We start from the raw sequence: 17,243 nt of genomic DNA, 5'->3' as shown, positions 1-17,243 counted from the left end.
TAAAACATACACAATAGAAACTTTCTCTTAATCATATCTCCAGTAAAGCTTGCACAACAGATAGGGTAGAAAACAGAACTACATACACTTTCTATTTAATAAGAAACAGTACTGAATTGCATCCCACTATGGCACACAATGTACATTTGTATAAATTTTATGAACACTGCAAATGACTATGTAAAAATAGATTACAGTAATCCAAAAAAGGCTTAGAAACTCTTCAAGCTGCTATAATAGTGACATGGATCCACCTCTATGAAAACTCCGACATTAAAAAAAATAAATATGTATTTTCATGCTAAATTATTAGAGTTCTGTTGTTCTGTTTTGTTGTAGAGTTAACTGCTTCAGTTACTATCAGTTTAACTCCCATGGCAATGGAAGGCAAGGAAAAAAAATGGAGAAAGGTTTTTCAGTGTGGCTAAACTAAAAGCCTGAAGTAGCTTATCATGCCAGAACTCTAATTCACTAGATAGTCTATCCCATAAGCTCAAAAGCTGAAGTGTGTGTTTCCTCCTGAGAATCCAGAAATGGAACAGCAGATTCACTTCTATTCCCAAAAAGATTTAAAAGTTGATTAGTTTGCATCAAATAAGGAATTCCGATAACATAAGAATTCGAGTTACTCCTCTCTTCCTCACCAAAATAAGAGTCCTCTCCATATGCCATATTCCTCATTGTTCTAAGTTCTGGACTGAACACCACAAATCTACCACAAAAATGGGCTTGGGCTACAAATCACGGTATGTGGAAAAAATACTATAGTGTAGAAGCTGAGGGAAGACTGTTAACCATACCCAGCTGAAGATAAATTAAAAACTTTAGGTTATGATTAAGTCCTACAGAAACTGTATTAAATGGTGGAGCGCACTGACACCACCTATCTTGTACATTCGTTCAGAATACCTACCACTTCCAATTTATTGCTACCTTTACTTTACTTTTGTGCAGAGGGAAGTAAAAACTACTAAAACTACTTTTCGTGTATACATGTCTAACATTGATTGTTGTTACACTTTGATTACAGTGAAACAAGAAAAAAGGATATTGGAGTTAACTCCCTGTGTTGAAAGAGGGGAAAAAAACCTGAAAAAAAACCCTGAACATAAAAACCATGAGAGACCGCCTCCAAGAGCTTAAACTGAGAGCTAAGGAACTACAAACAGCTGGAGAAAACAACGGTGCAACTGTACGAGAGGAGGAGCAGGAGGAGTTTGAACAGCAGGCCATTATTTACGAAAAAGAGCCCATAACTGAAAGGCACTTGCATGAAATTCAGAAGCTTCAGAGTGAAATTAATAACTTGGTGGAGGAAGTTCATAAATTCAGTCAACAACAAAAAAGCCTACTATCTTCAATGAGAAGATTCAGTGTTCTGAAAAAGGAGTCTAACATCGCAAGAGAAATAAAAATTCAAGCAGAGCACATAAGAAAATGTTTGGATGAACTGTCAAAAACAGTGAAAAAAGCTGAAAATGAACACGGGCCATCACGTGCCACAGTAAGAATTCTAGCTTCCCAGCACGCTTTCTTATCCCAGCGTTATCTAAATGCTATGCTCTCATACAACGATGCTATAACTGCTAAGCAAGAGAAATGCAGAAGATTTATTGTCCGTCAGCTTGAAGTAGCTGGTAAAGAGGTATCTGAGGAAGAAGTCAATGACATGCTCCAACAAGGAAAATGGGAAATTTTCAATGAAAATCTACTCACTGAAGTCAAAATTACCAAAGCTCAGCTTTCGGAGATTGAACAGAGACACAAAGAACTAGTCAATCTAGAGAACCAGATCAAAGACTTACAGGACCTTTTTATCCAGATATCAGTTCTGGTGGAGGAGCAAGGGGAAATGATCAACAATATTGAAATCAGTATGAATAACACTCAAGAATACACTCAAGTATCTAAAGAAAAATTTGGGCTTGCAGTCAGATATCGAAAAAGAAACCCTTGCAAAGCAGTATGCTGCTGGTGTTGTCCATGCTGCAAATGACAAAAGAAATGAACTGTTTGAAATACCAATGGTTCCTACTTAGTAAACTGATCTTGTAAAGCAGTCTCAGGATCCCTCGATTGCTTCATTTTTCTTCCCATTTCCCCTTCCACGGAGCTCTCGGGAAAATCTGCATCTGTCTTTCCAGAGTTAGAAGAATGCAAAGAATTTTATGGTTTTCATAGAAACACACAAACTAGGGGAAAGGATCAAAGGACACAAGTGACACTTTTTTGTTCTTCCACTCTAACATAATGTGGCAACAAACTACCTTTGGTTTTGGGAAGCATTGAAAATATTGTTAATCTCAAAGACAGGATTCATAAGAACGGTTTAGTTACTTTTTTCTAAAATAATAACTAGTATTTTTAATTGCCTTGCATTTTTTTAGCACTCGTATTTACTTGGTTCAATTCTAAGGGTTTTTTTTTTTCCAGGAATCTGAAATTCTACAAAAGTAATCTACTCATAAAGCAGACATTGTTAGTAACAATCCAGAATGTGATGCCTAAACCAAACAAGAAGTCAGAAAACAGTTATCAGGAGTGTTAGGAGTTATCAAGAGTATAGGAAAAGTTACTTACAGGCTTACTTAACACCATGAAATAATGCTCAATATTATACTAGGACAATGTACACTGGCTTATGGAACAGACATTGGGTTATTTATTTTAATAACACCATGCTTTATTTCTTACAGATAGGTGTTGAGCTGATATTTTCTGAACACATTAAATATCACTAACATCAGAAGACCACATCATCAAACCTACAGGGACATTTGTTAGCAGCCTGCTGAGAAGCCAAGCATTAATAAACTGACATAGAGGTATTTATATTATTCAGCTACATAGGCAAACCCCTATCAGGTAAGGATAGGGGAATATGATACTTTATTACACAGCGATAAGACGCATTCTTTCTGCTGTCTAGCCTACCTAAATACGCAGTTGCGTCTGCAGTCTCACTTTTGCTAGTACAAAAACGAAGGAAAAAATATAACAAAAAAAAATAGAATTCCATCCTTATAAAAATAAATATGATCTAGAACCAGAGAATGATTTAGGTTGGAAGGAACTTCCGGGGAACATCCAGACGAACCTCTTGCACAAACTCTTGCTCAAATCAAGAGAGGAAATTCCCTGATTGCAGATCTTGTCCACCACTTCTCATTTTACCCCCACACCTCTGAGAAGAGGCTTGTTTTGTTATCTTCACACCTTACTAGTAAGCAGCAGGAAGATCTCTCCCTTAGTTTTTTCATCTTAAGTCCAAACGAACACAGCTCTCTGACTCTCCTCATACGCCCACATGCTCCAATCCCCCAGCAGCATGGACTCACTGTAGTATAATCAACATTTGTCATCACAGTCGTCTTGTAGTGGGAAGTCCAGAACCGGGCATGGTATAGGGCATGTATTTATTTATACTACTACAGAAATGGCCAGAAGTAGTTGAAGGTTTCCAGAACTCTAAACATCGCCATGAAATTCTGCTAATTGTGGAAGCCTACGATCCTCATGTAGGTATGCCAGGAAGATGCCTGAAGTAGTAAACATGAATACTTCCCCTGAGTACCAAAACCAGAGCAGCTAGCCATTGACTCAACCTGTCCCTGATAACTTAGACATTCTTAGACATTTCTGAAACAGCTGAATTAGCATGACAGGAAGTATACCACTGCTTTATTTTGCAGCAGCAGTTATTTCTGCAGTGAACAGAAGCAAGCAGATGTGGGGTGCTTTTGCTTTCCATAGTTCCAATGGTTGGTTTCTGCCCTGTAACCAACCCCTTTTGGAACTGAATAAGAAATAGTGCTCTAATGCAATTTAACAGAAAATAAAAATGCAACTGAGATAAAACAGTTACTTCCAGACAAAAAGAAAAAGCAGTAAAACCAAACACCAAACCAGGAACACATTTCTGAACTCCTTTATGCTGTGCAAAGACACAATCAATAACACTATATCTGGATACAGTCAGAGAAGTCGGAGCAAATTGTACTGCAATTGTGCAAGACATTAAGTGAGCTAGATTTCTTTGATTTTTTTCCCCACTAGATGCAATTAATCTACTATCAAAAGGGACTACCAAATTATTTTCACATTGCAATATTTATAAATAGCTGGATTCCTTTCATCCCAGCTTAAAATTGCAACTGAAATTAACTGTTATCAAAGCACAATCAGAGGTCTGAACCTTAAAGTGAAAAAGACTGTTTACACAGCAGTGACAAAAAATGAAATTAGATAATGTCACCACTGATACTATTCCATTAAATAATCTCCTTTAACCATTACACATATGAAAGCTACCTTTACATTCCAAGGGCAGAGTAGAAACTAGCCAATAGGCAATACAGAGAAAAAAGTTGCTATGGCCAACATGCTCTTTCATATATATATATGTATGTATATAAACATATATAATACACAGAAATATGCACTACACACAAACACCATCCCATCTTCTTTTCCTGTTTTGACTTCTAGAAAAAACCAAAGGTACATAACAGACAGCCCTGTCCTTCTCTCCTGAGCCCCTGAAAGGAAAGGCATTATGGTGTATCTGTGAAGGAGTATTGCAGCCCGCTGACAGAAGAGAAAAGCAAAATACAACAAACGCCACCTGTTTATACAGCATCCCCCATGCAGGAGTGTTCACACAAGCATCCTTATCTGAGAGAGGAACATGTTCCTGGGCTAGCCCTTCCTCTTCACACAACAGATATGTTACTTCTAAGTAAACATGGTCTTGTTAAAGAAAGAGCTGTACTTTAAATCCTGCAAGAAAACTCAAGTTTCACTAATACTCAGTAAGACAGCTGCCTATCCATACATAAATAAGTAATTCAAGTAGTTTTCAGCTGTATATTGGTTAGAATATGGCATAACAGATACATAAGACGCTGCAGAAGAACTGAGAAGAGAGAAAACCAGAAAGACTTGTGGAAAGCTTTTTCTTAATACAAGGTGCTATTAACTGAAAGTAATTAGTATTAACTACAGCTTACATTGGCATCATAAAAATTTGTTATTGAGCATTCAAAATGATTAACAGAAGAAATTTTGCAGTAATCATTAAAATAACTTTTCAGTGTTTTTTCTAGTCACATAGTTATGCAGAAGAGCAAAGAGATTAAAGCAGAGCTGCTAGTGTTCTAATAAGAAATGTGAAATATTAATAGCTATAATCCCTCATCACCAAAATAACAGGTAGAAAGTAGCTTTCTACTAAAAAAAAAAAAAAAACACAACCTACCCAGCAGTCTTTCCGGTATAAAAAAACAAGCCATAGCACACGGACTTGTATTTCCTCTTGCATGTGTTTCATGTCAAAGTAAAAAAAAAAAAGGCAAAACAGAAAACAACAAAAAATCCAATAAACAACCCCCAAAATAACCCCAAACAAAACCAGTATTTGCCTATATAATATGAAGTCTAACTGTTCCTGTTTAATAAAAGGACAAAAAAAAAACTGAATAAAAGAAAATTTAAACTTGCATAGAATTGACCTGCAAGAACTCTTACTTTCTACAACTCAATTTCCCCATATACAACAGATTGATTAACTACTCGAGCACTTGCGTGTTAAACGAGGCCTACACGAGCAAAGAAACGTCAATTAAGTAGTAACACTGAACAGTAAAAAAAAATACCAAATATAAAGTTTAACATGTTCAAGTAATTTGCACTGAGTCAATAACAGCCAATATGATCAGCACTTTAGGAAAAGTGTCTTAAAATGATACGGTGATACGTCCATGGGCAGCGATAGATAATAAGATGCCACAGTACCAATTCAATTTGAAGCAAGCATCACACTGCACAATATCAGAACTCTTATACCCCCCATATTACTGTAATACGGAGTGTCTTGTACCAATCTTATGCCCACATTGCACAATTCAGCCTGTCCTCTTTCTAGGTTATTGGAGCTACACTTCTCCCTAAGTAGTGCTCAGGCTCACTATCCATTCCTTTATCAGAAAGGATGAGGAGCAAGAGTTGTCTTCCCCTTTACTTTTCTTCTCTCATCAGTGTGTCTTCTTACACCAGCAAAAAGCAGAGTTGCCACATGTGTACATGTACTATAGGATTAGGGCATACCATAATACAATAGATTGGGATGGAAGAAAATATGCCAAAAGGAAGAGCGGGCCAGTGACTCCAATTCTACTTTTCTCCGTCATGAAGCCTGCATCTCAAACTTTAGTAATGGATCCTGTTCTTCATTGCTAAATGAGACCCATCTACCCATGATAATTCATGGCAGTATCCTGCCAGCACTACTCACAGTATAAAGTTGATTATGAACAAAAGACATCTAAGACATGCAGTGACACAAATTGTGCTTTTCAGAAAGGACTGTTGCTTGTTTTGACAGATGAAAAACAAAATAGGAAAAACATTCTGGGTAAATGTTCTGCTGCTCAAAGAAATAATAGAAATAGCATATTTACTGGAAAAAGCTGGCATTTAAAAAGCACCATATTTTTAACTTTAATGAAAAAAGTGACTTTTCCCAGGATAGAACACACACCTTTTTCAAGAGCCTAGGACCTAGTCTTCTACTGGAAAGATTTTAAAGTATTTGTTGTGGACAATTTTCCACATGTTTCATAAAGAATTGAGGGCCTCATTTGCACACCTCCCTATACTTGCACACCCCACAGTCCTAGCTGGGCACCATAACCAAAACTGCTCTGCCACCTCTCCTCCCCCTCTTCTTCCAAATACACACATTAACTTAGTTGCTCACCTGGGTGATGAATAACTATACTGTCTTTGTGGACAGTGTCAGAAAACAAGCTCTGGCCCTGGATAAAGCGGCATGGACTGGCACCCCTGTACGCTGTCTGGAGTGAAGAGCTTTTGCAGATTCCCTTCTGGCCCAGACTGGTCACATCCACACTACAGCACCTGACCCCAGTCTCTTGGGCTGCATGTGACATCTCTCTGGCTTTAACACTTACACATGTAAAATTATTTTATTTTTAATTCAACATGTCTAAAATAATGATGAGTGTGATGCATCCCATAAAAGATTTGTTCATACTGATTATCATATGCTTAAAGTTTTGGGATATAGTATGAGGGCACGTAGTGTGCAAGACCTGCTGATGCACTGTTGGAGACCTGTCCCCATTAGTAGGAGCTGAAGCTGGTATGGTCTACACCCTATCTGACCAAACTACAGTGTTATAGACATGTCCTCTCAAGAAAAGGGAGGACATGAAACTGTTGCTCTATAAGAAGAAATAAGTGAACCAGCTACCACATGCACAGTGTGGCTTATTGTGGTGACAGCACCCAAACAACAACAACAAAAAAAGAGGGGTGGGGGGAGATGGGAGCAAGTGAATGACTAAATCTCTCAGTGTAGACAAATCACATAATTACTGTGCTGTTCAAAATGGAAAAAAAAATGTTTAAGTTCTCTACTTTCATTAAGGCCTGTGTATCAAAGACTCCCAAGCTTTTCCCGGCAACCATTAAGTGTATCACTGTCGAAGTTTGTTCCTATTCCTGGGTTGTTTTGTGTGCGAGGGTTTGGGTTTTTTTGTTTGGTGGGTTTTTTTTTTTGTTTGTTTTTTTTTTTTTTTACAACTCCAACTCCACAGTGGAGCAGTAGATAAACCTGCCATCATGTAACAGCAAACAACTGGAGAATACTCTTATTTAAGTGTTACTATCAGAGATGTTTGCACTGTAACGAACCAGACCTCATACTTATAGACACCATTATCTTTTTACAGGAAGAAACATACAGTTATCTAAATTAGGATGTGTTATTTTCTTTTTTAAATCTTTAAAGATAAAAAGGAGAGACATATTTAGATACAGGAACTTCATGATTCAACATATATTTTACCCATTACATGACAACAAAATTTGCTCACTGGAGTAAAAAAAAAAAAAAAAAAAAAAAAAAAAAAAGAGGGGGGTTTACCCCACTACTTTTTTTTAGACCATTTTTACAAGGACAGTTAGCTCCTATAATGCACAGTAAGAGCTGACCTGTACAATGTCAGTACCGCTGACCTATATTAAATTTATGTGGGTAGAAAAGAGACCAAAACTAGTTTTAATTCATTCAATTCACCTATTCTCAAAAGGCAACAGACAGCCAAGTACTTTGCTTGTTGCACTACAAACAGACACAGCCTGTGCTTACCAAGCCAGAGAGGAAACACTGAATAGAGGAAGTGAAGAGAAGGAGGAAGAGTAAAACTTCAGGAACCAGAGAGAGAGAGTAGGTAAGAAGAGGTGAACATATTAGGGAAGGTGTTTTTTCATTAGTAAGGAGTTATACAGTTTGCATTTTATTTCCTCTTGGAATTATTATCAATCAATTTTCTAAAAGCATTCAACAACAGGACTCTTAATCCAAATCCCAATGTTCTGAACACTAGGAACTCTACAAGTAAAAAAGGATGAAGGTTCTATAAGCATTACTTTACCTAACAAGGAATGCAATTTCTGTTTCAAGTTTTATTTTATATATGCTGAGGTAGTCCATGGTATAAAGGCAGATTAAGAAGAGAACTCCGACAGATCAGAATTCTTGTCCAGAGGCAAATTCCCACCTCCTTACCATTGCTACCACTTCAGTATCACTTCTTTCCAAGTTTTATTAACTAATAATAAAAATATTACAAAGCACAGCCACAAATATGAAACTGATAACCTAACTGGAATGTTCCTTTACAAATACATGAATTTAATTGCCTGATGAGCAATGGTTTATTTCAAAGGTCTATCTTAGCTACCAGTCATGAAGATTTTATTTTTCCCCAGTGCAACTGGCAAGCTAGTTTGTCCACACAGATGAAAGTCCATAAATGCAAAAGAAAAAAGTAATTCTGTCTTTTTGATTATTATCTACCAGAAGTGCACCAAAAAAAGAAAAAAAAAAAGGAAAAAAGGAAAAAAAAAAAGGCATAACATGCAGGTTATTTCAAAGAGAAGCAGACACTAGGTACACACAATGATACACCTGATCCTACATATACAGCAACTTCTGCTGCTGCCTTCAAAATTCAGAATGGACTTGCATCCAATATTACAGCCAGCATGCTTAGATACATATTTCATTGTACAAGATACTGCATATAGCACAAGTTAGGGTAAATAACATTAGACTAAAATTCAGTGCTGACTATGGAAATTTTGGTGCATCAGTTCAATCTATGCTTAAAAAGAAACATGAATATCCAGCATTAACATTTCAATTGTTTCATTCTGATCAGGTCACCAATACCTCTTTCATCATTCTTTAGCACACACACACTTTGAAGTTATAGCTCACTCCTTTCTTTTCTTTAGAGTTTCGGTTTTTTCATTAGTTTTTAAGATTATAATTGGTAATTAATAAAACATCAATAAATAAGTGCTTTGTATTTAAGCATACAAGTAACATAGCAGAGAAGTCTGTGTGCCTACAGACAGCAGAGAATAAGCAAATTACACGCGCTTTTCTGGTTCTCCTTGTTTATTTCATGTGCTGGAGGAAAGCAGTAGTCCAGACCAGAGACACATTTGCGGAGTGTAGAAATCATAGAGGAGTCTCTCTCTTCTGGCATGAAATTATAACAATATTCTATGAAAAGAGAAATAGATTGCGCTCTGCACTGCAAGAGCATGGGAGAAAAGGGAATTACTTAAAGTAAACTTCAACTTTCCTGGATTTAATACTCAGAGGTCATTATAGTTTTCAGTAAATACTGGCCTTCACACATACATGCACAGACTAAAATGCACTAATTAGAAACTTAGAGAGATGTTAGGGAATTTACTGCTATGTGGATACCAAATATCTCATTATTAAAAAACAAACAAAAAACCCAACCATAACAAAAGCTGAACATTGCTAGAAGGAGGAAATAGTAAAAAAGGCTAACTTTCATCACAAATTTGGAAATCTGCTGTTTCCTTTATTCTGCTCTTGATATATTTTTTAGTTTTCGGGACTTCAGGGAAAAAATATTATGCCACAGAACTCATACTTGGCAAGTATGAGTGATGGGGGTTTGCATCTCCCACCAAAGGCATCTTCAGGGAAGAGCAGATGCATGGGTCCAGTTTAATCTCATTTGCTAAGCACTCTACTTCCATACCATAAACACTAGTGCTTACTGACCAAGCCCTCCTGCTCCACAACATAACAAGCGTTCCAGTATTTGAAGCAAATTCTAGGATTTATGTGATTTGAAAATGCCAAGAGTAGCATAGCTATGCCATGAACAGAGACACCAAACAGAAAACAAAGACAATTTAGGAAAGAATTTGTAACTCGAGATGCAGGCTCATGTAGGGAGCATAAAACAAAGAACTACTGGATCCCTCCACAGAACCGGGACACTGCAAGAGCAAGTTCTGTTCAAAGGCTTGAGGCTCAATCAATTAGAAGGAAATAACATCAAACAAACTTAGTCACCATTAGACTCAGTTAATACATTCTGCCTTCTGATTAGCTACTGACATGGATCGAAAAGCAGGAAAATGAGTGGGCTTTCTGCAGATACAGCCAAATAAACTCTATTACAGGATCAGGGCATAGAGATGTCTACAAAAAAAAAAAAAACCCTAAAGTTATATTCATTTAGAAGCACCGTACAGTTGTCAACTGTCACAGTTGCATTTTCAGAACAGATTTGTGTTAAATTAAATGCATTAAGATAGTTTGCCTTCCCTGTACTAGTAACATTCAGATAGCAATGGAAGATAAAATCTAATCTATTTTTCAACATATACACTATTAGCTTGCTGAACTACACTACACTTGATCAAAACCGATTAGCCAGTTTCCTCCTCAAACCACCAGATCATCACTACTTAAAAAGCAAGAGGCCTCTCCTCTTAGCTTTACAGGTTCTTTAGATCACAGAAATGTTGTGCAATTCCTGCATTATGGAGGTCTTATGCCCACCAAAGATATTGTCCTGATAAACCATTTTAAACCTTCATAGTTTATTTTGTAATTTCAAAAGGGTATTTGTCCTCAAAGACCTTTTGTGTGGCTGAATTTCATAAAATATGCTATTTCCAGTATTTTACAAAACCTAGTTTTCAAGCAGAGAAGTTTGTGAATCTATCTGTTCTGTGAAAGAATGTCTCCAGACCTTTTGAAACTTAAATTCTTTTTTTTTTTTGTTTTAATTAAAACACAGGGACTGAAACAAAAGCACATGCAAATACTATTAATGCAAGCCTTCTTTAATGAGATTTTGCTGATCATGTATCAGCAGCACCACCATGTGTTAAGTGAACAAGATATTTATTACTGAGAGATTACCGGTATCACAGCATATAATGAACCATTCACAATTTAAGTAATTGATGTAGGCCTAAATAGTAACAATATTTTTACACCATGTTGCCATGTTAAACTTGCAAAGCCTTTAACCTATCGTACCATTTCAAGTAATATTAGAGTTTTAAAGAGTTTAAAATAAAAAAAAAAACAAACAACTTATTATTTTCTACTGCTAATGAAAGATAAAAGAAGAGAAATAAATATCCCCAAGAAGGACTAAATAAAATCTAATGTCATACGCACTGAATGGACTCTGTATATCACCATGTACAACTCAAGAGGGAAAGAAGGAGAGAAGAAAGAGAAGGCTTTGTTCCCTAGTATGATACTAAGATCAGCATAAATAAAATATTTCAGAAATACTGTAAAACTAATTGTAATATTGCTTAGCACTAAAGTTACAGTAGTATTAGTGTACTTCATACTATACATAAATACTTCTTTGGAAGGTATATTGAAGGTCAAAATTTACAAAATTACAGATTATTATGAAAACATTTATTAACATTACTTACACTAACACGGGTTTTCCTGATATCTTAGGGCTGTTTAAAACCTCTATCATGGCTTGCTTTGTTTCTTCCATTCTTGCAATGTCACTGGAATCCACAACAAATATTACACCATAGGACTCTGCATAGTAATTTCTCCAGATATTTCGAATTCGTTTTCCACCTCCTAAATCAAATATGGTGACTTCAAAGCGTCCCTGTTTAAGGTCAATCTTGGAAAACCCAACTGTTGGAGCCACGTCTTCAGGAGACTCTGTCAGAGTTCAAAGAAGAAAGCCTTCAGTAAAAAGTGTCTTTAGATATTTAAGAAGGATTTTACATAGTGATTTGTATAGCAAAATTCATATCTTAACAACATGGAGCAAACCCTCCCTGTGAAGTGACACCATATTGCTAACCACGTATTTTTTTAAGTCAAGATTTTCCCTCTCCTCGGGTAATTTCAAATTAACGCACTGGGCTCTCAACCACTTACTTCACATTAATTTAGATAAGAGCACCAAAAAAAAAAAAAGCTCAAAATGCAAATTTTAATACTTAGCATTTAAATTGTGGTGGTGTTCAGTGTATTGCAGTTTTTACTTCCCCCCTCACCACCAATGCTCCCATCTGAACAGTTATACAACATTTGTACCATGTTAATCCAAGTTTGAGAAGGAAAACAAACAAAACAGTTAATGCATTATGACCTGAGAAGCCTTATCCTCTGCCAAATTTATTCTTTATCCCTCATGATTGCCAAAACAGCTTCAAAAGTTCAAACCATGGGCTGAAATGAAGTGACTGAAACCAGGTTCTCCTGAGATGTAAACTACTTGATTCCCTTTATTCAAGATAAAGTTTTGGCCTTTGTTTGTTTATTTTTATTTTCTGGTTTTCAGATTGCCATGCAATATTCCAAAAAACTATAGCTTTGTATTTAATACTTTTGCTTGCTCTCTCCCTTTCTGGAGGGCAAAGAACACCTGTACTTGCCTCACACCACTAAGTTGTCTCTGCAGGGGTCAGTTAATTGGACCTCTGCAACTATTATGTAGCCTGGTAGCACGAGGCAGGAGAAACATACATAAAATTCAGCTTCTTGAGAGGAAGAAATGAAGGTGTGGTCAAAAGCACTGAGCTCTGAAGAGCAGTGCAGAAGTTAAATCACCACCAGCCTTCTGCTACCATGTTCCTTTTTTGAGAGAATCCCTCACACACAGCCCAGATGGGGATTCAGAACTGACCCCTTGGCCAGAACAGTGTAAGCCAGGACTCCAGCAAAAGAATGGTCTGGGACCCTGAAATGTGAAAAACTACAGCTTCAAAACTCAGCAGGCTTTATTTTGAAGAACGTTTTGCACTAAGTTAAGTATGTGATCTTACAAGAGAAACCAATGTGAACACGAGGGTTGGTTAAGAGTGAAAGTTATTGATAGTGCTGACTGTAAAGGGATATTGCTGAAACGTCTGCTCCTATTTTACAGAGAGGTCTCCAATAATAAACACTCTTCAATATATAAACAGGCTCTGCCATACAAACTGCAGACTCATTTTGCAAATATGACTTAGGTGACCATGCTGATTTTCCCAGGTTTAAGAGTCCTCAGAACTGAAATATATTTGGTTTCTGCTAAAACCCAGCAATCATAACTGCAGTCTCCTCCTACAGGCTCTATCACTGGTGCATGGCTGAAAATACCGTGAAGACTAACTGAAGGTTATAATCTCTGCAAACCCTGTTAAGGAAAAAAAAAGCGCTTTCTAAGGCAAGCACTAGTCAAGCCCTGGGAAACAGTCACAGAAGTAAGAACTATCTTTTCCTGGAGTTTCCCTTCAGAAATACCCATCTTTATCCCATCTTTTTCCCAGAAAAAAAAAAGGACTTTTAGAAATAATTGTCACATTTAGCTCATAAAGGCATTAAAGTTGATTTTGAAACAGAATGGAAGGCTAAATAATGAAGCATCCATGTTCTCAGGGCAAAGATTCAGGAATATAAATGAGAGAATATTCATAGGTTTATTCACATTAGCAAGTTTGTGAACTTACATAACGTGCGTAAACAGAAAGTCAAGGTGGAGCCTCCAAGTCTTCCAAAACACTACTAAGTACACTCTTGTTATTATGCAAGATGAAAATTATTTAGAAAGACAATCCAACAAGGGGGCGGGGAGGACACGGACGGACCACATAGAGAATTTTTGTTTTCATAAGCACAAGTTTTGTCTCAAGTTGTATCCTGCTTGCCTGTGGCACTGGATGATGCTAAGTACCCTCCAAAATCAAGTGGTGTCTTACAGAAGTAAGTGCCTAGAAAAATGCTAGTGCTTTTCTAGTAATAAATAATAATATAAAATATATATCACTAGAACCATCCTTTATGTTATATACATACACATGCAATTTCCTTCTTTTGGACCTTTTCCTCATTATACACGCTTACAACATTGATTTTAATATAGTTTACTCATGTATGTGTGTTACTGGATGGTCACCTGAAAGTAACTTCAGCGCATGCAGGAAAAAAATAAATCAGGTCCATTCATTTCTCTTATGTATACTAGAAGGTAAAACACATCATTAACTAGAATATTTTGTATCATTGCATTAATTCAAAAGTAATTATTAATTAGAATGTGGCCTACAGCCTTCAGAGTTTCTGTCCTGTACTTTCTTTCACTTAAAGCAACTGGTGGAGACAGACAGCTTGCTTGTAGTTACAATGTTCCTTCAGCTATTTATTGAACAATTTGAAAAACCTTTCACTAGTCCAAAAATACTCTATGATGGTCATGAAATTTAAACAAGAACCCAGAACAGATTTTGTTGCAATTTAGCATTTTGCACGGTTAACAATGCAGTGGTCAACTCAAGGCACATAAGCATCAAGGTAGTCTGAACATTTGGTCTTGGTGTTTCCAATATAATTAGACACCTCTATAGACTAATTTTTTCTGTCTTAGTGGACTAAGGTTTCTAATGCTGCATGGTCCAATGTCTTAAGAGGCAGCTCTCTCCATACTATCTACCTTGCCTCTATGCCATACTATTACCCTTGAAAAACATGTAGCACAATGGTAGCAACTTTGTTGAACTACCACTGATTTGGTCTACTTGAGCTCAACATCATGATAAGTGCAGTGGCCAATGAGCAAACACGGAGCTTGCCCTGCGGCTTCTCCTGAGCATAAAGCATATGACCAGGAGCACCTACTTTTTAGTCACCCTAGCATGACTTGCTAGATATCAAAAAAGAGGATCTTCATGTTTCAAAGGTAAGACCCCTTAATTTTTCTCTCACCTGCAGGTCTTTACACAATGGGGCCTGTGACATGGTCACTTTGGCAAGCACACTTGTACCACTTTTGGTGGTAAAATCACCAAAATTTTCTTTCAACAATATGGGAGGGAGAGATAAATTAAGAGATGAAGCAATATTTTTAGATTAAAATGATGGAAAATTAGTAATTATATTATCTCTTTCAATGCTCCATGTAGATGATAAAAAAAAATAATAATTGCTTACCTCCTTGAATTCCTCGGACTGTAGCAGTTTTACCAGCGTTATCAAGACCCACCATTATTAGTGTCACCTTCCTCCATAAGGAGAAAAAAAAAAAATTCAAATATTTTTTTCCTCTAGCTAGACATCACTTATTACGTTTTTTAATACATGCATAGCAACTTTACCATGAAGTAGTAGAAAGAATAGGTTTAAAAAAACCAAGTAGCAGGCATTGTTACAATTGTGTTCAATATGTCAAACCATCTGATTAGACAGAACAGCAGAACAAGGTATGAAATAAGAAGTCTAATATTGTGCTGTAAATTCCATGAGACAATGATTTTGCTTTCAGCTCGTATTTGCCTGCTGAAATTTAATTTCACGGTACTGTAAATTTTATCCTTTTTTTTGGTGTGGTCATGGCCTCTTCAACAATTTCTGTAATTTCATTTCTATTCGCCTGTATTTTTACCGTCTCTCTGCCTCAAAGTTGTGCCTACACTAGAATTTTATTTCTGTCTCAACCAGTGCATCTGAACAACACTACACAGTATACAACACTTGTGTAGACTGGAAATAAGTGGCCCTGGTACTCATCATGCCTTTGTTTCAAGCAGAAGCAATCTAGACTGTAAATGTGCAGACAGTGGTGTTGAGTATGTACAATATATTAGCAAACTGGCATACAGGTTAGAATTTATACCAGAACAGGATTTTACGGAAAGCAATAAGAAAAACATATCCATGTATATACTTCAATTGTTCTACCTATTCACAAAGACTCAGAGGAGTCAAAGGAATTTGCTCAATTTCATGTCCCTTTAAGTAAAGGTATACTAAAAACATTGTTATTTCCAGACTTAAAACTATAACAGCATCATACATGAAGTATAATTTATGCAAGTTCTTTCAGAAGACCCAAAAAGATCTGAGAAAAGAGCCTAAAAATGAACAGTAGGATCACAGGAATTATATTTCAAAAGTAAGCTAAAACCAGAACAGCCATTAACATTTATAAACTCACAATTGTCTATAATATATTGGTAGTGTCAGAAAGCTATTCAATCTGATATAATTCTCTGAACAGCAGCATCTTCTGTAAAACCTGAACTATGTAGCACTGAAGAAAAAAAGCAAATCCTCTTACATGACTGTGAAGTATAAATAAGTGTGGTGTACCCTTTATTTCCCTTCCTCATAGTTTGTAAACAGTTTGAAACAAACTATGCACTATCTGTGCATCTCTGCTAATTGGAGGGAAAAGGACACAGGATGTCAAAGTAAAAGTAAAAGAAACAAACAAGAACAGTAGAATTCCATAAGCAAAAATGGATCACCAGGCTACCCACAAAATGTAGTATTACGATACTTAGATAAGAGTAAGAAACACTAGGGCTACAGTCTACTGTTGACAACAAAGTGTTTTAACACATTACAGCTCAGAATCTCAAAATGCAGAAACTAAATCAATTAGATAAAACCCAAATAAACTTTACATAAACATTCTAGCATCACCCCATATTGCTCAGCTTGAGGAAACAGTATGCAAAAGACTATATTTTGAACTTTATACTTTCCTCAAGTCAGAAACAAAGCACCTGAATTAGAGATGATTAACATTTCATTTTTAAGTTCAGAAGATGTATTGATTCTCTCTTGAAGAAAATCATGATTGATTTTGTCTCGTAATTAAAAAACACAAAACAACATTATACAACAGATAAAGTAAAACATAGGTGAGAGGACATGAAATACAATTTGGGAAGGTCAGCACAGAAACGTAAAATACTTTCACATGTTTACCTGATAGGTTCCTGCCACCGTTTTAACCAGCTGCAGCAATTGGCCATTAGACTGAACATCCCTCTTCACTAGCCATCCAGAGCCACGAAAGCTACAGAAACAATGGGGACAGGCCAGAACAACCCAA

The 17,243-nt window shown here is 36.5% G+C and overlaps 2 protein-coding genes across 2 annotated transcripts in view; one reads left to right on the top strand and one right to left on the bottom strand.

The window, feature by feature from the left end:
• The window catches only part of ARL13B (ARF like GTPase 13B), a 43,925-nt gene extending 26,713 nt beyond the window's left edge, over positions 1 to 17,212 (bottom strand). The window contains exons 1-3 of the mRNA XM_082498303.1: positions 17,117 to 17,212; positions 15,335 to 15,405; positions 11,830 to 12,079 (exon numbers count right to left, since the gene is read on the bottom strand). Coding sequence (XP_082354429.1) covers positions 11,830 to 12,079; positions 15,335 to 15,405; positions 17,117 to 17,175 — 380 coding nt within the window. The 5' untranslated portion in view covers positions 17,176 to 17,212. The remainder of the gene's footprint in view (positions 1 to 11,829; positions 12,080 to 15,334; positions 15,406 to 17,116) is intronic.
• STX19 (syntaxin 19) lies at positions 1,118 to 1,996 on the top strand (the record flags this gene model as incomplete). The annotated part of the gene is made up of 1 exon (XM_082498304.1): positions 1,118 to 1,996. The coding sequence occupies one exon, from the start codon at positions 1,118 to 1,120 to the stop codon at positions 1,994 to 1,996; it is 879 nt and encodes a 292-aa protein (XP_082354430.1).
• Positions 17,213 to 17,243: the final 31 nt, after the last annotated feature.

The sequence above is a fragment of the Vanellus vanellus genome, assembly GCF_965231255.1.
Source record: "Vanellus vanellus genome assembly, chromosome: 1".
NCBI lineage: Eukaryota > Metazoa > Chordata > Aves > Charadriiformes > Charadriidae > Vanellus > Vanellus vanellus.
Note: the sequence above shows the minus strand (reverse complement) of the source record. Positions and strands in the feature narration are given on the sequence as shown.